At 28.1% G+C, this 23574-nt stretch overlaps 6 protein-coding genes across 13 annotated transcripts in view; 3 read left to right on the plus strand and 3 right to left on the minus strand.

The window, feature by feature from the left end:
• LOC124954853 (ubiquitin thioesterase otubain-like) lies at positions 1-1528 on the minus strand. Its single transcript, XM_047508418.1, has 5 exons — positions 1286-1528; positions 1165-1217; positions 697-996; positions 395-595; positions 1-311 (listed from the first exon to the last, which is right to left on the minus strand). The coding sequence occupies exons 1-5, from the start codon at positions 1326-1328 to the stop codon at positions 114-116; spliced, it is 795 nt and encodes a 264-aa protein (XP_047364374.1). The 5' UTR covers positions 1329-1528; the 3' UTR covers positions 1-113.
• Positions 1529-1773: 245 nt separating this feature from the next.
• On the minus strand, positions 1774-5485 carry LOC124956652 (ADAM 17-like protease). Its single transcript, XM_047512776.1, has 15 exons — positions 5481-5485; positions 5263-5315; positions 4979-5117; positions 4789-4889; positions 4583-4704; positions 4363-4513; positions 4078-4274; positions 3801-3995; positions 3593-3731; positions 3350-3504; positions 3185-3265; positions 2875-3083; positions 2562-2800; positions 2358-2473; positions 1774-2260 (listed from the first exon to the last, which is right to left on the minus strand). Exons 1-15 carry the CDS (start codon positions 5483-5485, stop codon positions 1952-1954), a joined length of 2211 nt encoding a protein of 736 aa, XP_047368732.1. The 3' UTR covers positions 1774-1951.
• Positions 5486-6023: 538 nt separating this feature from the next.
• On the plus strand, positions 6024-8022 carry LOC124949155 (esterase AGAP003155). Its single transcript, XM_047493814.1, has 5 exons — positions 6024-6163; positions 6364-6523; positions 6609-6803; positions 6931-7071; positions 7170-8022. The coding sequence occupies exons 1-5, from the start codon at positions 6137-6139 to the stop codon at positions 7304-7306; spliced, it is 660 nt and encodes a 219-aa protein (XP_047349770.1). The 5' UTR covers positions 6024-6136; the 3' UTR covers positions 7307-8022.
• On the minus strand, positions 7889-9867 carry LOC124949161 (elongin-B). Its single transcript, XM_047493824.1, has 3 exons — positions 9722-9867; positions 9524-9617; positions 7889-9366 (listed from the first exon to the last, which is right to left on the minus strand). Exons 1-3 carry the CDS (start codon positions 9722-9724, stop codon positions 9113-9115), a joined length of 351 nt encoding a protein of 116 aa, XP_047349780.1. The 5' UTR covers positions 9725-9867; the 3' UTR covers positions 7889-9112.
• A 360-nt stretch (positions 9868-10227) lies between these two features.
• On the plus strand, positions 10228-12130 carry LOC124951428 (cysteine and histidine-rich domain-containing protein morgana). The gene is made up of 4 exons (XM_047499826.1): positions 10228-10465; positions 10582-11144; positions 11219-11407; positions 11488-12130. Exons 1-4 carry the CDS (start codon positions 10387-10389, stop codon positions 11677-11679), a joined length of 1023 nt encoding a protein of 340 aa, XP_047355782.1. The 5' UTR covers positions 10228-10386; the 3' UTR covers positions 11680-12130.
• A 522-nt stretch (positions 12131-12652) lies between these two features.
• LOC124951075 (phosphatidylcholine:ceramide cholinephosphotransferase 2-like) overlaps positions 12653-23574 on the plus strand; it is a 20233-nt gene continuing 9311 nt past the window's right edge. Inside the window, exons 1-3 of one of the 8 annotated variants that reach the window (XM_047498894.1) lie at positions 14038-14458; positions 14701-14770; positions 15442-15474. In XM_047498894.1, coding sequence (XP_047354850.1) covers positions 14374-14458; positions 14701-14770; positions 15442-15474 — 188 coding nt within the window. In that variant the 5' untranslated portion in view covers positions 14038-14373. Of the gene's footprint in view, positions 12889-13212; positions 13333-14037; positions 14509-14700; positions 14771-15441; positions 15475-16991; positions 17217-23574 lie in introns of those variants that run through there. The other 7 variants (XM_047499060.1, XM_047499150.1, XM_047498977.1 and 4 more) reach the window with 7 other exon arrangements.

Raw genomic sequence — 23574 nt, forward strand, 5'->3', positions numbered from 1 at the left:
TTCACAGTAAAAATAGTTTCATATTTTTATTCTTTTAAATGGATTGAAAAAAATCATTAAACAAAGTATATTTCTTAAGAACAACTTAAAAGATGACTTTAGACTTAATTTTATCAAGGGTAAAGTATATCATAATGACCAGGACGATAAAGTAAGTGAACTGCTGGCGTAGCGCCTTCAGGAAAGTCATGTGCAGTTACTTCTGTTCCAGCACCACGATCCATGTAACGAACTCGAACACCAGTACCTAAAGCAGTGCTCATTGCTATAATATGAATATGGTCAGATTCTTTATACATTGGTTCTACTTCCTGTAACATAAATATTAGAGAAACAAAAGGATTAAATATCTTTCTGTATAATAAAATTAATGGCAATTAATGATAATGTTAACCTGATGACAAAATTCTGTTATGGTTCGTTCTCCTTCTATAAAATGTTGATAAAAATCTCCCTCTCTTTGTAACTGACCAGATGTAATTAATCTAAGGTATACAACAACATAATCAGAATAACCTTGCTCATTGAAAAGCTTATGTAGTTCAATATAACTAGACTCTGTGTCTCCACCTACTTTGTCGATCACTTCCATAAACTATAATCAAAATAAAATATATTATTATTTTGTAAATAAACAGGTTAGAAATGAATTATCTCAGATACAATTCATTTTCTGATATTAAATATTAATTGTACCGTGTCATGGAAATCTTCAACAGTAAATTGGGGAAAACCTAATGCCACAAGATTCTCTTTGCTTTTTAAAGCAAGTTCTCTGAACTTATTGTATTCATTTTTATCCCCAATTAGTTTTTCAAGATAAGCATAACTAAAGGCTCTAAAAAAACAATTGCCATCAGGCCTTGTTCTTCTAATATAAGAATATTTTTGTCCCAAAGCTTTTGCTTTTGACAAATATACTTCATCTTCTGTATATTCCTGTTCTAAACTCTTCAATGGTTCTTTTTCACCGACTAAAGCTATAGATTCAGATATCTGAAATATAATAAAATTATAGCCAGAAATATGTATATTTATATCAAAATGTCATAAGATATAAAATATTAAACGATCAATTTTTACAATTTAATTTGTAAACTTTTCATTAATAACTCTTTAAACTTTTCATAGGATTTATTTTTATGCTTGAAGAAGAATATTAACCTCCTTTTCTATACGTCTTTGTTGTTGAAGAATTAACTCATCCTGGTTGACATCTGTAATAAAACACAAACATGATGTATTAATGATATAATTTTTTAAATAAAAAATAACATATAAATACCTGCGTTTTCTACTGGCTGATCTTTTAATGACTTATCTTCCATATCTCATGGGTTCTTCATAAATTTCAGAACAATTGTCAAATTATCAATCGTAAACAAAAGCCAAATGTCCATGTGGAAATTGAAATATTTTCCGTTGAGAATTTAGCGGCTTTAGATTGGTAGATTCGAATCGTGAAACGGAAATCTAGGTAATTTAACCATGAAAATGTGTGCTTAGTAGTATAAGAAAATAAAATTTTAGTTACATTCTTGTTGCCGATAACGCTTATGTAGCTCCTCGTAGTGGCAACATTTTAAACTAAATTTATATTTAATTAAATTCGTATTTAAATCGCTTCGCACGAATATTCTTATATTTTATTACTTTTACAATTATCCTTTATTTTATTATTACATTTGGTAGCAAATTTATTTTAAGTGATCTTAATATAAACTTAGAACATTATATATTAAATCTACAATATATACATATTAATATGTATTTGTGTATGTGTGTTTGTATGAATGTATGTATGTATAGATATTAAATATATATTAAATTATTAAACTGTGTTATATATAAAATCAATAAAATGATATATAAATCAACATGTAATAAATTTAAATTTTTGACTAGATAACTTTGTAAGTATTTGGAATGTTACTGCATAGTTTCAATTAAATTAAGATTGTTGATTAGAATGTGATAGCCTTGATCTTTGAGTGCCTACAAAAATTCCTTGTCTATGTTCGTCCGGATGAATGAGATCATCGGTATGTTTCCAACGCCATTTCTTTTCACTTTCTTTTACACGTTTGTTATCGATATAGCTTATAACGCAACTCGTTGGAACCCATATAATAGCAGTGATTATTATCACAGCTCCTACTATGTTATCCTTTAAAAATCTCATAACTTTATTTATATTTATGTCCTCAATAATATCCCAAAAACGTTCCACGACATCTTGTACCGTTTTCTCGCATATTCCCTAAATACAATGTAGATAATAAATATATCAAATAAAAGATTGAAAATATTTGCGAATAATTTTATCATCCAAAATTTTGTGATATATAAAGTATTACCTTATTACAAAATCCTTGAATACAAGGTGTACCATCAGGTAAAATATCTTGTGGATCTATAGGGAAACATGTTTCATTTAAACTCATTCTACAGCATCTCTTACATGCATCACCAACTGTAATATTAATGTATTATTATATCCATTCTTTGTGTAATGTAATATAATTGATAAAAATTGATCATGATAAAATATAAAAATTTACTTGTATCACACATGCAACTTTGCAAACCCTGAGTCTCACAATATGGCACACATTTGCCAAGACGGCATTGTCCACGTTCTAAACAACCAGTACCATCTTTCATTGGTGGAGATCTAGGACATTCGCTTGATGCTCCGGTACAACGTGATTCTTGTTCACAAGTTGCATATTGCGCGTCTCTACATTTTACTCCTACGGGCATATATGCACAACCTTGGCAACAGGGTGAATTTTTATCACTGCAATATACGTTAATATATGCATTAATGCATAAAAATAAAATTAACGAGTTATATTATGATAACAATATTACCTGCATACTGCTCCTTGACTTCGTCGTAATTTACAATTTTTGTCACAGCAAGGATCATTATCTTCTGTTCCTAAAAGTCCTGCGTCACATTCCTCGTCTCCTTCTACTCTTAAATTACCACAGAATGATTCTTCAGGCTCTGAGAAACAACGACCTGATTTAGCCTGTAATACTTTCCTAATGGATCTCAAACTGCATGGTGAAAAACGCTGTGCATTTAAAGGAGCTCATATAAATATAGGAAAAATAAAAAAAAAAAAAAAATTACATTGCGCATTTATGCATATTTTAACTTGTAAATTTATCTGACCTTGTTATTGACATCATAACCACTGACACTATATGTATACATTAAATACGATCCACCTTGACTTGCACTTGGACTACATTCCTGAATATAAACGAATTGAATTATATTATTGAATTATATAAATTATATTTGTGAAATTATATAAATACAAGAAAATGGAATTACAGTTATATCAGGATCATGTTCAGAGCCCCAATTATGACCAAATTCATGTGCTGTGACTAAATCCGCTTCCCTTGTTATAACTCTCTGTCCATAATGATTTCTACTAGAACTCAGTCCCGAATTTAAATATAGAGTATAACCATTTTTAAAATATTCTAAAAAATACAAAATCTCTATTAAAAAGGTCTACGAGTAAAATGATAAATTTTACTTTAATAATAAAGTTAATAATTGAAATTGTACCTGGTGTACAAATACCACCTACAGAATTTCTACGTGGTGATCCTACATAAGCTAATCCTAAAATCCCACCTTCGAATTTCAAATCGGTGAATAAATGGGCTAAACAAAAATCTTTATGACTGTATTCTCGACTGAAAACCTGCACATTAAATATTTAATATATATTAAAAATTTTTTTTTTTTCCAAATGATTTCTCTACATTTGTACCTCAAGTAATGTTCGAACATCCCATTTTTCTCTAACCATATTATAATGTGTCTCTCCACCTCTCACACGTGTTGGTTCGCTATGAACAACAATCTTCTTTATAACAAAGCCCATTCCTTTAAATCCATCTTGTTCTTGACGTTCTTGCCATAATGTGTCATTATAAATTTTATGTACCCTATCTATTAAGCTTATCTGTTTTAAATTAAATTTATAAGAAAAATAATATTTTGAAATAATATTGATATTAATATTTAATCATTTTTAATAGACATACCAAATAATTAATTGTAGTTTTTGTGCTGCTAGCACCCATTTCTTGATAAAAACGATAATCAGCTACTAATAACAAAGGACATCTTGTTTTGGTTGGAGTATACTCATAAGTTTCCGTTTGTCTTTTTACTCTGTTGTATTCATTTTCTTTAAAATCATGATTTTCTATAAATTCTTCGTCATCTTTCACTGGAACCTCTTCAAAATAAAATATTTCACTTCATCTTTTTTTTTTTTTTTTGTCATTTGTACACTTTGTATCTTCTAATGTTTCAAGATAACATACCCATGTCTTCTTTAACATATCCACATGTTTTAGGAGTACCATGAGTATGTCCCACCCCATTTTGATAATGTTCCCAGCTTAGTTTTACATCAGAAGATTTATAAACAATCATTGTTTCATTTCCCAAATGAGGAAGGTGTCTCCATGATGGCTAAAATATTCATACTTAGATAATCATTTGAAAATATTAAAAAATTTATATATAATATTTATATCTTACTTCAATGTGAAATGTGTCATCAGAAATAGTAATACTAGCTGTTACAATTCCTTCGTCAATATGTACTTGGGCATGAGAATTAATTTCTCCGAACACTCGACCATGATAGAAACTTTCATGATCTATAATATACATTATAATTATTAAATATATAATAATAAATATATATTTTTTCAAACACATTGTATATAATCTATATTGCATACCTAAGTGAATCGTTTTCTCCTTTCCATCCCCATTAACTTCATAAGCCTTAAAATTGGAATGTATTACTTCTCTTCTTGGTGTCAAAATTAAACGAAAATAACTATAACAATAAATAATGATACGTATTATATAAAATTACAAATATACTAAGAACAAATATAACTGTTATACAATTATAATAAACTTTACCGTCCATGAGAATAAAATTCTAATTCGCTTATTTTATTGTATGGATGATAACTATGTTGAGCGCCTCGTTTTACAATTCTATGTTGAAAGTTTGACGAGTGTACAGTTTCATAATATTTTAAATTTCTATGAAGTGCATCTACAAAAAAATTACAATCAAATAAGGAAAAAAAATGTAACAATGTAAAAATAGATAATAAATTATTTCTTTTCTTTTCTCTATTTAATCGTAATAATCAATAATATCAATTATTTAAAATTTGTTATGAGAGAAAAAAACTTACAAATATTTTGGCAGAAGAAAAAACAATAAACAATTAATAATTTATGAAAATATTCCATGTTTGAAGTAAAATAATTCTTGACAGGTTAAGTACATAAATTATATGTACATCATACATTCATTTTTTCTATGTATGTATATATATATATATATATAGAAAAAACATTTTTATGTTAAAATTATGCCTTAATACTATAGATATTAGATGATACATTTAACGACATTTTGACATGATATTAAACACTGATTTCTATTCTTGTACACATTATATATGTTTAAAAAATTATCTGATCATACTCTTTTTTGTAATGCACTAAGCGTTAAAAAAAGAATAAAAACATCACATAGAAAAAAATTTCTATGTAATGTTTGTTGTGTATTTAAAAAAAAAAATACCGCATAAATTGGATACATTAATTTTATTTTTATGTTTTTTATTTTGCGATAAGGTTGGTACCGTGAAATTTCGATTTATAATCGAAACTAACTACTAAATAACACGTTTCGATTATTTGGCGATTAAAATTCGAGATTCTGTTTACATGAAACTATTATTTATTAAAACTATTATACGCGATTCGAAATAATTGGTTTTGGTTTCATGTTCTTATTTTTTCATGTTTTTATTATCTTTAATATTATAGGAAAGCGATTTATATAATCATGATACAATTTATGAAAATTCCCTAGTAAATCCAATTAGAATAGTTCGATGATATATTTTAGATTTATTATAAAATCGAATATATATGTATATATATATATATATATATATATATATATATATATATATATATAGTTAATGTATGTTAATCTAACAAAGTAAAGATTTAAAAATATTTTGTAGTTATTGTAATTTTATTAAGATTTTTATAATGCAGGTTGCCCAGAATAAACTACGAGTAAGCACTGATTATAAAACTAAGTATATTAGTACAATAAAAAAAAGTTATTTAAAACGTTTAAACTTATGTTTTGCCTTGGTCTTCTTACTTTATTTACATTTCGAATTTGACTATTCTATTGTCACATCGTATATTAAACAAATCATACATTAATAATAGATTACAATGACTCTTAAAAATATTACATAGTATTTTAGATTTTAGCAATTCATGGATATCACCAATCTGACATAATTTTTAAAGGGAAATTAGGTTCATTGCGTAAGGGCTTTAAAAAAGAATTGGATTTTACATTTGTAAAAGCACCTCATAAAATTCCAAATCAAAATGAATTTAATACGGATGCAGAAGAAAGTGGTACGTTTGTATATCAAAATTATTTCAATATTTACAGAAAATATTGCTTATTATAATTAAATAAATATGCCTTCATAAATATTAGGCTATGGTTGGTGGTTTAATACCGAAGATTGTGTATTCAAAGCAACCGTACAAAGCAATCATTGTGTTGGCTTTGAAGATAGTTTAGATGTGATTATAAAAACATGCCAAGAACATGGTCCATTTGATGGGATTCTTGGTTTTTCTCAGGGTGCAGCCTTTGCTGTTATTTTATGTATTATGCAACAAAGAAAGAGTTGAGTCTTTATCTCATGTTATTATAAATATATCGTAATAAACTAATTCTATATATCGATTTAATATCAAAGATATGCATATTACAATTCACAATTCGTATTAATAAAATAGTATTACTTTTTCAGTATGTCCATTTAAATTTAATTTCGCCATTATTATATCAGGATTTATATCATTGTGCGCACCACATGCCAAATATTATAACGAAATAATAGAAATGCCTTCATTGCATGTTTATGGATTGAACGATAAAGTCATTCCAACTGGTAATATAATTTGGTTTTTTTTTTCTTTTTATTTTTTTTTTTTTTTTTGTATAGAATAGTATATATTATAAAGCAATATTATTATTGTTTTGTTATAGATATGACTGAAAAAGTATGTGATTTATTTAAAGACTGCAGTAAAATTACACATGAAGGTGGACATTATATACCTAGCAACAAAAATGTTTACAAAGCTTTCATTATGGAAATGATGGAAAGAAAATTGCATGAATAAAATTTCGCATGATAATTAATCAATTTGTTGACAAATATAATAATTTAATTATATGTATGAAATTGTATTTATAAGCAGAACATAGTGTTATTGTTCATACAATATACAGTATGCATTTACATCATAAGCTTTAAAAGAATTAGAAAAAGATGTTGATATAGTAATATTAGCAAATTTATTAAAACTTACATAAAACATTTCCTATCTGTACAAAATGAAAATAAACACAATTTCATAGTATTATAAGCAAGATTTAGCTAACTACAATTATATTTTTTAATAATGACATATATAAGACAAAAAAAAGTTTTTTTTGTTAATAAAATTAAAGTAAATTCATGAAAGTTCTTTTACATATAAAATGTAATGTATTAAATTATTTATGATATATCAAATAATACCGGAAGGCAAAACATTATGGAGTATTAATTTTACTATTAGTTGTATAAAGTTTATGAAGCCATATACGATTTTTGTGATATCTTATGAAATTTACGAAATATGTTCTTATGAATTATAAACATCACTATATGTTATCTTAAAATACTATAGTTATGTGTATAGTAATAATTATGTTATATGTAACTTATAAAGTACATTGTATATTTTGTGAGAACAACCTTTTATGGCTTAATTTACTTTACAATTCTTGGAAAATGCAATTTGTAATTTTTGTAAACAATGTAATACAAAATAACATAACTCATTTACAAATATTTTACATGCCACTCCAAATGTTCCTATATAAATCTGATGCATAAATACATATCTGCATATTGAATGAAGAAGAGAAAAAATGTTACAACAATATTACTATATGAGAAGTGAATATTATACACATTCAATTCAAGTCCAAATCAAATTATGTCCAATAATGTTATCTTCAATTTTCAACTTGTTTATGAGATTTCACTCATGATAACACCACATAACAATACTATAAGTAATGATGGTTGAATACAGAATGTAATTCAGATAAAGTGAACGAAATAACAGTCTACAAAGCATAATATAATTTAAAAGCAAAATTATTTTATATTTAATATAGTAGTCAATTTGACACAATATATTCTTCAAATATGTATGACTTATTAAAATGATATATATTTATATGTCATCATATATTAAATAATTTTACTTTGTGTAAAGAAATTTATTTATACTAAAAATTATTCAATTTTTATATTAAATAAGACAACCCATTTTTTTTTTTTTTTTTTTTTTTTTTTTTTTTTCTATATCACAAGATAAAGATTGATAGTGTGATTGAATGTGATGTAATGTAAAATACATATTTAGTAGATCAGAACTAAATAAAAACTATTAAAAAAAGTATCATAAGGGTGTGATAGCGTTACAAAAAAATTATCATAACATAAAATATAAACTATTAGTCATAAATTAAATATAAGCGAATGAGGTATTTATTATATTTCTGTAACTGTAACAAAACTTCAAGACAATTTCATAGCTAATTAAGATTAAATTTGGTTAACATACAGGACTGTGAACATGTACTTTTTGACATTTATTAGCATCCTGATTTAATTATTCAAGTACAAAAAAAGTACTTGCTTGTTCACAAAGACCTGGAAGTATTGCAACTACCTGTTTTTTTTTTCTCTCTAGAAGAAGTGAGAAATTCCTAAGACACTTCGCATAAATGTAAGAACTTGTATGTCTCTATTATTCACATCCTGGTTTCATAAAATCTTCAGCATTTAGAAAGGTCTTTCTCATGAATATTAAACTGTATCAAACACAATACTTCTTTATCAATTGATTCACAATATAGTTTATATAACTTCAAGGAGATTCTGAACCATTAGGTTCACAACCCTTCATAACGTCCGGAAGATCAGGCGGTAGTGAAAATGGAGTCATTTCAAGTGGTTCGAAATGGCCATTTTCTTGACGTATAGCTAATCCTATCAATGCAGGACATTGTGCTTTTGCAGTTATAGATGTCAATCCATAATCTGACAGGTATTTAGAATCAGACATAACAACATTATCTTTGTTAAATAGTTGTTGATTTGCTGGTGGTACTTTCAAAATACCTATGACATAATTATATTTCTATTGCTTTTGTTTATATTTAACGTTAATATTCGACAATTTAAATAAATAACAATGTGAACTTATGAATATATGTATATATATATTTTTTTCTTCAATATATCTGCATGCACCTAAAAATATATTATACATTTGTACCTTCAATAATTTTTTTAAGTTCGTGAACTGTTGTATTATCGTTTGCATCCGTAAAAATCGTGGTATTTTTTCGCCTGATCATCAAAAATACGTCCTGTAAAATGTTCAACATTCACATTTTTAGGTTATATCATTCCTGAATAAAACAACAAAATATATATATATACGTAAATATTAAATTAAATGCTAACATCTTACCATCACGGATTTAATTTTGTAACTAAATGTATTAAAGAGAAATAATATTTTACACTGTTTCTGAGGTTCAATGATATTATGTTTACTTGAAGACCTTCAGATTATAAATGAAAGGTTAAAATAAGACTGTACACACATATACACTGTAACACATATACACTGTCTTGTATACGTCATATATGAGACAGATTATATGATTGGTTATCCTATTTAAAAGCAAATCGCGTTTGGCATTGTCGAGTTTATCTTGCCAATCACAATATTGCTTTATAGATATTAACAAATTTACATTATTTTCAATAACAATATAATAATCTCAAATCATTAACAATAATATAATGTTAAACGAAATAACATGATTAGAGAATAACAAGAAATACAAATCTATTCAGACTGCTTTAATAATACATTTAAATTGTACATTTTAATTGGACAACTTTTTAGTGAACGATAATGATCAACCAATCATCGTTGATCTACATCACTTGTTGTACACCATTTGAAAATAACCATAATTTATTCGGTATATAATAGTTTAGGATTTGAAACAGAGTTTGGAATGTGCTAGAACTTGTCTAATATTAAAAGTGATTCTGTTTTATCAGAAAGAAATTAATTTAAGAGCGCAATAAAAATATTAAGTGTAATTAATTATATACAGAAAAATGTCAGAAGGGAAGATTTTATTGCATTGTTACAATCGAGGCTGTGGAAAACAGTTTGATCCAAATGATAACAAAGAAGGTAGACTTTTATATGATGATCTAACACGTACCATAAAAAATATTAATTTTTTACAAATGATTGTAGAAAAAATGATACAATATTTACGGAAATTATAAATTTTAACATTGTTATAGGTGATTGTGAACATCATCCTGGTCAACCAATTTTTCATGATGCTTACAAAGGATGGTCTTGTTGTAATAAAAAGTGTACAGACTTCACAGAATTTTTAAATATTAAAGGTTGCACAAAATCATACCATACGAATGAAAAGCCTGTAGAACCAGAAAAACCTATCATTGATAAATCTAAAGCAAATGAAGTTATTCAAGTAGGTGCAAAACTTAATAGCAATGAGTCAACATTAAAACGACCATCCTTTCATTCTCCTCAAACCACTTTAAAACCAAACGTATCATCTGCATTATTGGAACAAATTAAAGACTTGACAGAATCGGTAGAAGAAAATGTAAATGAACATAAAATTGCAATTGGTCAAAGTTGCAAAAATAATTCTTGTAAAGCTACGTATGAAGGACCTTCATCTGACGAAAAGGAGTGTTCTTATCATCCTGGAGTTCCTATATTTCACGAAGGGATGAAATATTGGTCTTGCTGTCAAAAGAAGACTATGGATTTTTCAATATTTCTAGAACAACCAGGATGTACACAAGGAAAACATATTTGGGTATCAAAGGTAATTTGTTAAGATTTTATTAATTTAAACAAGTATTATTACTTATCAATTTTTTTATATTTTCATATTTTCAGAATACCCATAAAAAAGTTCAATGCAGAATGGATTGGCATCAAACCCCGACGTTTATAGTTGTTTCAGTTTTTGCCAAGAAATATCAACCTAGTCAGTCAAGCGTGAAATTGAATCCTATACATTTAAGTGTGGATTTATTCTTTGTAGAAGAAAATTCAAGATATAATCTTGACGTAGAATTAAAAGGAGTAAGTATATCATTAATTGCAATCATTATTGATAAACAAATATTAATGATCACATTATTTGTTATATTTGTTGTTTTCAGATAATTGACGTTGCTCAAAGTAGTGTTACTATGCTGCCTACCAAAGTAGAAATTAAATTAAAAAAAGCAGAACCTGGTTCTTGGTCTCGTTTAGATATTCCTAGAGTACCTGGTAGTCAAGAAAATGAGAGCATTCAAAATGAGGAACAAATCAGTTCCCAAATTGATGCAGTTGATCTAAGTGATTTATAATTGAATGGATTCTTGTTTAATTTTAAGATTCTAAAGAATTATTGAAAATAATCCTATTTTATTACTAAACGTATCTTCAAAAATATACGTTACTGTACAGGCAGATAGAACATATTTAATATATTGAAAAAATATTTGACATATTTTCAATGATAAGAATTAAGAAACTTTTACAAATTCGTGGCTTCAGTACTTCATGTTCTTTTTATTTTTAACGAAATGATTTATTTTTCACGTTCTGATACATGCAATAAAAAAAAACAAACAAACAAAAGAAAAAGAAAAAACTCTCTTTAACTTTCGTTTTTTATTCCTATATTCCTCGAAATATCTAATATACAACGCACGCTTAAAACAAAGATGACGAAAGTAAAATTGTAAAAATAGAACGATTCAAGAACAGAAAATTCAAAACAAAATAAAAATTCCAATCAATAAAACTTAAGGATATATCTATATATATATATACTTTTACATACATAATACATATATATATATATATATATATATATATATATATATATATATTAGCTATCTATATATAAAATATATTAAAATATATATAATTAACTTTGGTACAAGGCTTACTGCTTTTTTATACCCATTGTTTACAATCTATATGTAACAACCAATAGAGTAAAGAATAGAATAGAACATTACATATGTATATATATATATATACATACATATATACATACATATATATATGTCATAAACTATGGAAATGATTCGGATGAATCGTACATTGTATGACGTCAGTGGTGTCCAACAATCTGCAAGAAAGCCGCGATCCATGAGAGAGCGCGTGCGCTTTTAAAAGCTTCTGACACACGCGCACACATACACACACACAACTCAAAACACATACACATACATACATACAAACAGAGAAATCTCACAAAGAATTTATATATATATATATATATATATATATATATATATATATATATGTATATGTAATTTACGGGGGTGTCGAAGTTCTCTTCCAGTTTCACAGTAGGAATTCTGTGAAAGCTTCGCCACCCCCTTTTAACGACGTTGCTGGAGTTCCGTTGCAGCCAGACGCAATGCGAACGTGGCAGAAGGTTTCCTCGAGGGAGTTACGTCGTCGACGAACCTGGAAAAGTGTTACATAGCGAATTCATTAACGAACACTCGACAACTATGTCGTGGTACTCGGTGAACGTATCGTGATAGTAACTAACATCGGTGAGAGACGATTTTTTCGTAGAAGTTACGTTATTAAGAAAAAAAAAAAAAAAAAAAAAAGAAAAGAAAAAGAAAAGAAAAGGGAAATAAATAAAGAAAAAAAAAGAAAAACCAAAGAAAAGAAGAAAAGAAGGAATTCCTTTTCATACGATTATTCTGTATAATAAGGAAATTGTGGATTGTTTACGAACAAGTCATCCGTATGTTTCCATATGATCGATCACCGATCATCTCGTGAATTGGGTCGGCCCTTAAACTGGAAGAAATCTAAATGTGTGCGAGGCTCGAAAGTGATTAAAAAAAATTTTTTCATCGTACCCGTAGGTGTATCGTTCGACTGCGTACAAGGAAATTTTATATGCCGTGGGCAACGTCGACGTATATGATGAAATTACAGTTGCTCGTAATCGAAACGGATTACTGCTGGAGGAAAGCTTTGCTCAGGTGAGAGAAACTTTTTCGATCGTTTTTATCGATAATTATTATATTACTATTTCACAATTAAATTTGATTTCTATTAAAATTACTACAATCTATCAAAAATTATTACTACACAATGATTATACGATTCTGTGACAAGAATGCATGATGCATATGGTATAGATGTTTTTTTTTTCTTTGCTTTTTGTTTTCCTTTTTTCCTTTTGCATTCCTATGAGTCATCCATAATTAGCGATGATATTCGTATTATTAAGCGAATTATTTTTAATCATTTTTTTTCAAATTATTTCCCGAAAAAAGTATATATATACATTTTATATATATATATATAATATAATAATAATTATTGTAAGAAATCTCTCATGTTATTTTCTAGAAAGCTGAATGTTTTTCTATGACATTTAAATGTCCCGCGCTCTAAGAATGTTAATAAAACGATTTTAACGACGGTCGGTAAAAAAATGTGAATTCTTTTCTGAACATTCTAAAATAAAAAAAAAAAAAAAAAAAAAAAAATTCTCATTCGAGTTAAAATATATATACATCGTTTATTTTCTTCTATTCTCAATCTCTTATTTATATATTTGTTCTACTTTATCTTTGCCTTTTCTATCGAGCATTTATCTTTTTCTTCTCTCTTGCTCTTGTTTCCCCCTCTCTCTCTCTCTCTCTCTCGCCCTCTGTGCTCACTCACTCATTCGCATCAATAGCAATAGATTATGGAGGGAGTTTAAAGTCTATTATCATGCAAAATTGTAGTGGTATCAGTGAAAAGAACGTAGATTGGTGTCGTATCGTTCAAAGGAGAGTTACGACCAATCGAATGTCCATTCTCTGGCGAACGTTGCGATCTAACCTAATCCCGGATTTGAGCTTGGTCAGTCGACGCCATCTTTATATTTATATTTACAGTCAGTTCACTCGAAGAGGAGACAGTGCACGTCGTACAAGTCATGAGTGTGGATAGTGCGCGTGACGTGGTGGTTGTTGCGAATAAAAACGTTCAACAAAACCGGTCGTCGAAATGACAGGGCCGATCGTGTTATGAGTTTGCGCCATAGATCTAGTTTTGCAGGAATCTTCGAAGATCGCGATCGACGGAAGAGTCGTATATCGTCTCAGTGTCCATGTAAAATAATTCTTTTGAACACCTCCTCCCCTCCTTCGTGTATATAGTTGGTTAGTGTTGTTTGGTAATGTGCTTGTTCGTACATTTCTTTACCGTGTCATCATCGTGTGTATTTTACAGAGTCTATTATTCTTTTTTTTTTTGGTTATGTTTTTTCTCTCATCGTTCTATCATACTTACGTCTTACACGCATTTTATTAGCACGTATCGAATAATGAGAACTATAATGTTGTAATGTGCAGATATATGTATGCATAAAATGCACAAGTTAAGGTTACCTGTCAAGGTAGAATTACCCAGTGCTTTAACAAGGTATGGCGAGGTCTTATTCTTAGTTATTTATATTGCTTTCTCTACATCACTTTTATCTTATACTTCATTATTTTGTTCTTTTTCTTTTTTTTAGTTTCAATGTTATGTTTAACATTTCTTTGCTTTGTAGATTGCATATTGGGAATGAATGATGTATGGTTTTAATGTAAATATATACGATTGCAAGTAGATGGTACAGGATTCGTATTAACTCGTGTTTTATATATATATATATATATATATAATATATTGTGTAGTTTATGAATTATATATTGGATCATTTTGTTAAGATCTCAATGACGATTTGCAAAGCAGTATTATTTACTTTGAATGTTTGCATATGTTTATAATATAAGAATGGATTTCAAGATATATAACAATATAAATAGTATTGAAAATTGATATATTTAGTATATCGACATAGACATTAATACCTTAGACAAGTATATCTGATAACATGCTTTTTAATAAAAGCATTGTCCATTGCGTTATTCTCTTAACGTACACTATCTCCTTATATTATGTTTGATATATCATTAAAAATCTTTTACATAATCATTTAATGCTTGAAAAAGATATATAAGAACTTTAATACCTTTAATAAATATATTATTATATATTCCTTTAAATATTCTTTCTGTTAATGTTTCAATACCATATGGAACATACAGCACAAGACGATTCATCAAAACTTATTATTTATGGTAAGAGAAATGCCATGTAAAATGTCTTTGCAAACAGTATGTAATAATTCTTTAAGAATACTAGGTGTTTCTTCGCGTTAATCGAGACAGACACGTAAAGAAATATCTAGCCGTTGATTCTCATGGAAATCAGCTGACCTTGGCAGTCATCAAATCTAATGCTAGCCGTTTGAACGTGCACACATCCTCTCTCTCTCTCTTTCTCTACACACAACACACACACACATATATATATATATATATATATATATGTATATATCATAGGTATAACCTCTATTACCTATTTGGATCTCTCTTTTTCTCGAAGAGCATGTACGCGAAATATACATTAGGTATGATAATAAAATGTCGACTGTTTTAGAGTCGACAAAGTTAGTCATGTACTAATACCGTGACATTCTCTTTCTCTTTCTCTCTCTCTCTCTCTCTCTCTCTCTCTCTCTCTTTCCCTCGATCCTGTTACGTTGTGAGCTAATTATCAGTAACGGGAAAGAGAAGTCACGTGATCGGTTCGTTTTAACTACGTTAGTTTTCGTAAGAAAGAATCGATCGATCTGTCTTTTCTTCTATTTTTTTTCATTTTCATCATTATATTCGTCTTATTCTTAAAGCGTTTACTAATAAGGTAAAAACAAGATCAACGCGTTTAACCACCTGTACGACTGTACATTCCCTCTCTCTTTCTCTCTCTCTCTCTCCTCTTCCTTTCTCTCTCTCTCCGTCTCTCTCCTCTTCCTTTCTCTCTCTCTCTCTCTCTCTCTCTCTCTCTCTCTTCCCCCTCCTCTTTCTCTTTCTTTTTCTGGTTAGTGCGCGCGCACTTCCGACAGCAGAGAGTACACGTGAACTCGATAGACCAACATAGAGCAAGCTATGATTCGTATGTATGTGTGTCGCCGCGTAGCGTAGCTCTATCAGACACACATATATATGTATAATATTACATGTATATGTAATATACCTATATACATTTATTTATGTGTGAGTGACTGTTTACGGATTAATACGCAACGGCGCTCCCACCTTCAATATATGTCTATACACCCTTTGAAATCTACCGCCCTTTAGAGAGAGAGAGAGAGAGAGAGAGAGAGAGAGAAATAAAGAACGAGAGACAGAGATAGAATGATCTCTAATGGTGTAGAGTTATGCCCGTGTGACGTAGAGAGAAAGAAAGAGAAGATGGAGATCTCTCTCACTCTCTCTCTCTCTCTCTCTTTCTCTCTTTTTATCTTTCTTCCTCTAATTTAACTGTAATTTCATGGATACTAACTCTTATTTTAACATTCAATCATCTTGTCATTCTTGATACTATATCGTATACGATAATAAATGAATTTGTTACGTATCTCAAAGATGTCCTCTTATTTTTCTACTTCGATTGCTGCTTGTACGAGGTGAAACGTTCTCTTTGATCGAGACAATCTTGTCGGACTAACTAAAGAAACATGCGTGTATATATATATACATACGTATATATATATATGTATGTATGTATGTATATATATATATATATATATCTAATATGTAGCTTACGATTAGGAAATATTTCCTTCAATGTATTTAGTTCATACGCGGGAGCGGGTTACGACGACGTATGAGACGCCATTTTAAATGCATTAACTTTTAATATATATACTTTACTTACACGCGTAGTGTGTATCCATGTGACCTTGCATATATATAACTCTCGGGCTTTTTAACTTTCACTTATTGTTAATCTCGATTATGATCAAAATTGTTTGGTAAGTTTGATATCAGCATTTTAAGAAATAACTCCCGCATGTCTCGCGTTTTATATTCTACCATTGTATTCTCTTTTATTGTTTGTCCGTTTTATTACGTTTCGTTACTTCCTTGTTATCGGATAGGATCGAAGTTCCAAAGATTCCTACGATTGTAATTTTACAATCTAAAGAGGGGTGAGTGGGTGGTTAGGGGGGGGGGGGAGAGAAAAAAGTAAAAAGAAAAAAGAAAACAAAACAAAAAAACAAAAAAGAAAGAAATAAAAGAGAAATTTGTTTTGAAAAGAATCTCGAAGAAAGATAATTTAAGATCTTTAAAGTCAGTTAGAAACTTTTGGATCACCCTGTATGTTTCGTGGTTTTATTTGGTTGTTAAGAGGCTTCGATATATGTACATATATAATACGAGTATATGGTGTCACATCCGTTGTATGTCAAATTGATAGAGTTCGTAATATAAAATCCAATGAATATATTTCAATAATAAATCTTAAATATTCTTATTACTGACGACGTTTGTAAAATTAAGAAATTAATTTAAAAAATATATATTCTTTTTTAATATATATATATATATATATATATATATATATATATATTATATGCATATGAATTTTTCATAAAAAATCGTAATTATGTTTGAAGAATAATTCTAGGCGAGAAATTAAAAAATAGTGGTTAGAAATATTAATTGTGATCGTATCGTAATAAAATAATACGTTTAGCGTGCTTTTATGATTTATAATTATTCTAATGACGGATTATATTGTGAAGTTTTTTCTTTTATTCGTTCGATACATGATTCATCTTCTCTAATTATTATATATATATATATATATATATATATATATATATATCGTTCTTTTTTTCTAATATGAGACGATAACGATATAAATTAATTCTTTCTATCTACTCGACATCATATATATTCGACATACATAAATAAATACATTTATCCGTCCATCCGTACATGCATAGATACATATATAGATACATAAACACATACATACATACATACCACAGTACGTGGTACGTGGGGTTTTAAAGTTATTACTAGCAAGGGGCGCCGCATGGATTACGTAACCGTTGCGATCATTGTAAATTTATGGTTGAAGTAAAAATTTATGATCCGTTTGCGTCTTTGCAAGTCATCGTAATACGAATTCTTTTGGATCAATTCAATGAATCATTCTTGTAAATCGAATCTTCTCGTTTCTTCTCCTCTCTCTCTCTCTCTCTCTCTCTCTCTCTCTCTCTCTCTCTCCTTTCTTTCTTTCTCTCTCAACACTCAATATAAATTTCTTTTTATTTTCTGAACGAGAACACAAAGGAATAAAATCGATTCAGCTAAACTTTCCTGACGTATTTCGTACTTATACTTTCCTTTTTTCTCTATTTTTCTCTCTCTTTCTCTCTCTCTCTCTCTCTCTCTCTCTCTCTCTCTCTCTCTCTCTCTCTCCCTTTTTCTTTCTCACACTCACTTACTCACTTGCTTATTCGCCTCCCGTCTCTTACTAGGCGCCATTTGCGTCAAGCGACGTCGTTTCGTAGTTTTCCTCGAAAATAGAAACGTGCGTGACTAGCTTGTACTTCGCACTCGTTCGATTTCTATGTTCGAGAAAAATTGGACTGATAATAAACTTCCACGTTTATCTCTTTTTTATTCTTCGGGAATTCATATATATATATATATGTACATATGTATGTATGTACAACACATATCTCTTAAATATTTGTCTTTTTCTTTTTTTTTCTTCTTGTCAACAATCTAAGGAATTATATTCTAAAGTATGAATGCTCTTTCGTGATATCCATTAATGTCATACAATTAAAGAGTTCATTGTTGAATCACGCTTAGCAAATTTACGTGACACGAGATTACTTTAATGATTGTTTATTTGTATGCTTCGAATGATACGTTAGAACCTCTAGAATTATTTAAATCGTATTGTTTTGCATAGGAGCGTGATATTATTTAAGAATTTTCATATATTTCTCTTTCTTTATCCATTGTCATTCATATTTTATTAATGAAAAAAGAAAAAGAAGAAAGAAAAAAAAATTAATATTCAATAATTTTTATGATAAAAAATGAACTCCTAATTTTATTTAATTTTTTATATATTAAAGTATAAATATGATAAAATTATACAATTTATATCCAATTTATCTTATTTTTGGATTAACTCCTTATGACGTTTATTATTATAATTTCTAAATGTATACGTATTTAATGATCTAACATTCATCTCATATATTCTAATATGTAATTTTACAAGGAGGTATATTTTTTGGCTTATACTGACATATAACATTTTACAAATATATTTTCAACGCTTTATTAGTTGAAACATCCAATAAATATACATATATATATATATATATATATATATATATATATATATATATATAAGAACTTACCAGAAGATAAGATCTTTCAGTTAAATTAAGAAATGATGATGAAGATGACAAATAATAAATGTTGGGATCATTGCCAAATTATTTTCCACTTAAACGTCGTTTTCTTCACTTCAATCAACAAGTTCTTCTTATTGATTACATATGCATTATATATACATATATATTTTCATATTTAGTAATCACTTCACACACATACATAGACACACACACATATACACACACGCGCGCGCATATAATGCATATAATGTATTCTAACATGTCATTTTAAAAAGAAATATTTTTTGGCTCGTATTCACAAACACATTTATATATATATATATATATATAGTTTTGGATCAGAGATAAGATTTTCAGCTATATCAGAGGATAAAGAAAATGAAGGATGATAAACAATAGATTTTTGTGTAATTGCCAAATTATTTTCCACTTTAACGTCACATTTTAATCCCTCTTTAAATCTTCAATAAAAGAAATATTTTCTTTTTCGTCGATATTGAATGTTCGAGACTTCGTTTCATTCTACGAGTATAGATATGAATCAGAGATCGTAAGAGGAAGAAAATGAGTCACTGTCTGGACCACGGCAGCTTCGCGTTCATGACGTAATTGATAATAGATAATAGACTTGAAGGAGATCACGAGAAATCTAATATAAGTTTTGAGTATTCGAATATTAAGGACATGAGGAAATTGAAAAAGGATGTGGGCATACTTCGTTCCGTCTAACTTTTTCTTCTTTGTTGGCTATTTTTATTGTTCTTTGATTCTTTTGATAGAGGAAATCCATGCTTAATTTTTGTAAGATTGGAATAAAGATAAAGTTTTCTTGCCAATTTTTCAACAATATTACCGACATTTTATAATTGCAAAATATAATAAAAACAATATTTTTATATGCCATGTACGGCATGTACATACATATTAACATGTTTCCACAGGACGGGCCAAAAGTTTTTAGATGATTTTAAAAAATCAATTATTCTTTTTCGAAACTTTTTAGATTAGTCTTTCTTTTTCTTTTCTTTTCTTTTCTTTTTTCCGGTACTTAAAACTACAAGTTTAGCTTGTAAAATTGTGAATTTAATCACAAGCTTAAAAAGTTTCGAAAAAAAACTAATTGTTTCTTTTTTCTTTTTTTTTTTTTTTTTTTTTTTGAATCACTTTAAGAACTATTGATCTACTCTGTATTTTGTTAAAATGTTGTCGTTGAAAAGAAAAGAAAAAAGAATTTATTAAAATTATTTCTTTTTATATTATTCGTCTGGTGTTTTTTTTTTTTTTTTTTTTTATATATATATATATATTCGTTCCTTGTGGCTCGTATTAAACCAGTATACCATTCGATTAATTGCCAGACTGAAGAAGATCGAACGCGTTTGAATTTGCTCTAAATAAAGACACACCGTATATTTGGAGCTTAAGACGAAACAGACGGTCGAACTTTCATAAAGGAGTTTCGATTCACGAGTCTGTTCGAGAAGTTTATTGATCGATTTCTCTTCTAATGTTTGTTATCCAATTGACTTTACGGTATTCTTATTTTCGAATGGTTCCTATCGGATCTATTTCATAGACGTATACGTTCAAATATACTTATGTATGTATGTGTTTATAAGCAAGTAAGTATTCGTAAGTATAGTTCAAATTACTTACGTATATATATATATATATACAGTTACAATTATATCGTTTACGTTTATAGACTTTAAAATATATTGAAATATGCAAATAAAATATGTGGAATATGAAGATTTAATATGTAGATTTATATAGAAATATAATAATATATGAAAAAAATATGATATAAAATATGTAATAAAATAATAATGATTATTGAGGACATTACTTCTTTTATATTGTCTATACGAATTATGTAAAATACTGCTGTTTCAACTCATAACATTCAACCTGAAGGAGTGCTTTCTCAAATATTTTTTTAACCGCGGATATCAAATTATTTACCAACGAAAAAAGGAGACGCACCTTTTCTGAAATTATGTTTAATCCATATATCGTACTGTGTATTCTTTAATCATATTTGGATAAAAGAATATTTATGATTTTTAAACAGTTTTTATCATGAAAGCAGCTGTATTTATCGTTTATTTCTTTTCTTTTCTTTTCTTTTCTTTTTTTTTTTTTTTTCCCCTTTAACTTTGTATCCGATCATACTAATCGTATATTTGAACTGATAAAATTAGTAATAGTTACGTAATTTGGTTTGTCTAATTCTTTGCTGGAAAGTTAACGTTGTTTCATTATTCCCACCTTTTTTTTTTTTTCTTTCTATCTTCTTCTCTATTGAAAAATTCACATGTAATTTTCTAGATGTTAGATATTTAAGGTTAGGCATTTTAAATATTAAGCATTGCTAATTTTGTAGTAATTGTTCAAATAATTTTTTTGAAAGTATTAACTCGCATATCCTATTAGAAAATCGTGTCATATTTCATTATCAAGATTTCGTCAAGTCATATTTATAGAACGATATGACGCTTTATACGCGTCATTGTGAAATTCGTTTGACATCGTAAAAAGGAACATTTATTTCGACATTTGTAAATTGTCCTGCAATATTTTCTATTTGAATTTCGTTGTTGTGACTAAGAATATTCCGAATATTGTGTCAATTGTGATTTTTTTTTTTTTTATTCTACAACGAATCTTTTTTATCACATATTTTACATTACACAGATTCTCGATCTTTCACAAATTTTCTATCTTCCATATCATCGATTCAATATTTATGCATTATATTGATTTCACAATACTTTGCTATTTTTAATTGTATTAAAGTATATATATCGTAGCATCTATCACACGATTATAGACTAAAAAAAAAAAAAAAAAAAAAAACACCAAGAAATTCAATCATTTTTGTTTATATTGTCTATGATATGAATAATTAAAAAAAACAATGTTTTTTATTTTTGTCTATAACAGTGATAATGCAAAATAAGTAAGAACAACAATTTTTTTTAACGTATTTTTTTTTGTGCATATCCAGAGCATATATCGAATTTTGTTTTGCGTTGTGTATAAAGTATGCGAATGATTGGAAAGAAAAAGAAGAATAAAAACAATTTTTTTTTTTTTTTTTTTTTTCTTGTTTTAATGATAATACAAAATGAATTTATAAAAAGAAATACGTAGTGTACACATACATATGTACATTGCGAAACGATTATTATTCACGGTTAAAAATGATACAATTGAAATTTATCTCCTGACTTTTATAAAACGCATTCGTTGTTATATACGTATTGTCGTTCGTCTGTTGAACAGAAAAAGAGAGGAAAGAGAAGAAAAAAGAGGGCGGGAGGTGAGAGGTTGAGGCAAGTTGGAGATGGGGGAACGAAAAGAGGAAAAGACCGCAAAACAGCGATTAACGTCAATCTTTGGAGTGTTAAAAAAAAAAAAAAAAGAAAATGCAGAACATGTCGAATACAGTTGAAATAGATTCGACGATTCGCGAGCGCGAAAATGTCGGAAGTTTCATGAGTTCATCGCGATTACGTCATTTTTATCCGATTAGAAGAATTATGTTGCGGTGCCAGTTCATTTTCCGTGTGTGTTCGTGAATGTTGAAAAAGATTAGTCTCGATTATGATATAACATAAGAGACCAAAAAAAAAAAAAAAAAAAAAAAAAAAAAAAAAGAAACGAAAAGAGGAAAAGAAGATTCTAATTGATCATGTGCATATATATCTTGAATTATTATTATTAAAATATTTAAACGAATTATATTAAGTGTTTCAATAATCAAATATTACTATGATATACTGTTCAGTGAACCAATACCATCAGAGTACTCTTCCGAGATAAATAGTATCATACATTGTTTACCCAACACGATATTTTCTCTGTGATGCCAGTGTCGAATGAATTTATCGTACAATAATTATTATAGACCAGTAGTTTCTAGAATTTTCTTATC

This window comes from Vespa velutina, chromosome 1 (assembly GCF_912470025.1).
Source record: "Vespa velutina chromosome 1, iVesVel2.1, whole genome shotgun sequence".
NCBI lineage: Eukaryota > Metazoa > Arthropoda > Insecta > Hymenoptera > Vespidae > Vespa > Vespa velutina.

Excerpts from the sequence above, each read along its gene's own strand:
- LOC124949155 (XM_047493814.1), top strand. The coding sequence starts at position 6,137 with ATGCAGGTTGCCCAGAATAAACTACGA. Across the intron at positions 6,164-6,363 it reads TTGCCCAGAATAAACTACGA|ATTTTAGCAATTCATGGATA; the intron begins GTAAGCACTGAT and ends ATAGTATTTTAG. Across the intron at positions 7,072-7,169 it reads CGATAAAGTCATTCCAACTG|ATATGACTGAAAAAGTATGT; the intron begins GTAATATAATTT and ends GTTTTGTTATAG.
- LOC124949161 (XM_047493824.1), bottom strand. Across the intron at positions 9,367-9,523 it reads ACTTAAAAAAATTATTGAAG|GTATTTTGAAAGTACCACCA; the intron begins GTACAAATGTAT and ends ATTATGTCATAG.
- LOC124956652 (XM_047512776.1), bottom strand. Across the intron at positions 4,514-4,582 it reads ATGACACATTTCACATTGAA|CCATCATGGAGACACCTTCC; the intron begins GTAAGATATAAA and ends TGAATATTTTAG. Across the intron at positions 3,732-3,800 it reads ATGTTCGAACATTACTTGAG|GTTTTCAGTCGAGAATACAG; the intron begins GTACAAATGTAG and ends TTTAATGTGCAG.
- LOC124954853 (XM_047508418.1), bottom strand. The coding sequence starts at position 1,328 with ATGGAAGATAAGTCATTAAAAGATCAGCCAGTAGAAAACGCAG. Across the intron at positions 1,218-1,285 it reads TCAGCCAGTAGAAAACGCAG|ATGTCAACCAGGATGAGTTA; the intron begins GTATTTATATGT and ends GTTTTATTACAG. Across the intron at positions 596-696 it reads TTGAAGATTTCCATGACACG|TTTATGGAAGTGATCGACAA; the intron begins GTACAATTAATA and ends TTTTGATTATAG.
- LOC124951428 (XM_047499826.1), top strand. The coding sequence starts at position 10,387 with ATGTCAGAAGGGAAGATTTTATTGCATTGTTACAATCGAGGCTGTGGA. Across the intron at positions 10,466-10,581 it reads TCCAAATGATAACAAAGAAG|GTGATTGTGAACATCATCCT; the intron begins GTAGACTTTTAT and ends ACATTGTTATAG. Across the intron at positions 11,145-11,218 it reads AACATATTTGGGTATCAAAG|AATACCCATAAAAAAGTTCA; the intron begins GTAATTTGTTAA and ends TCATATTTTCAG.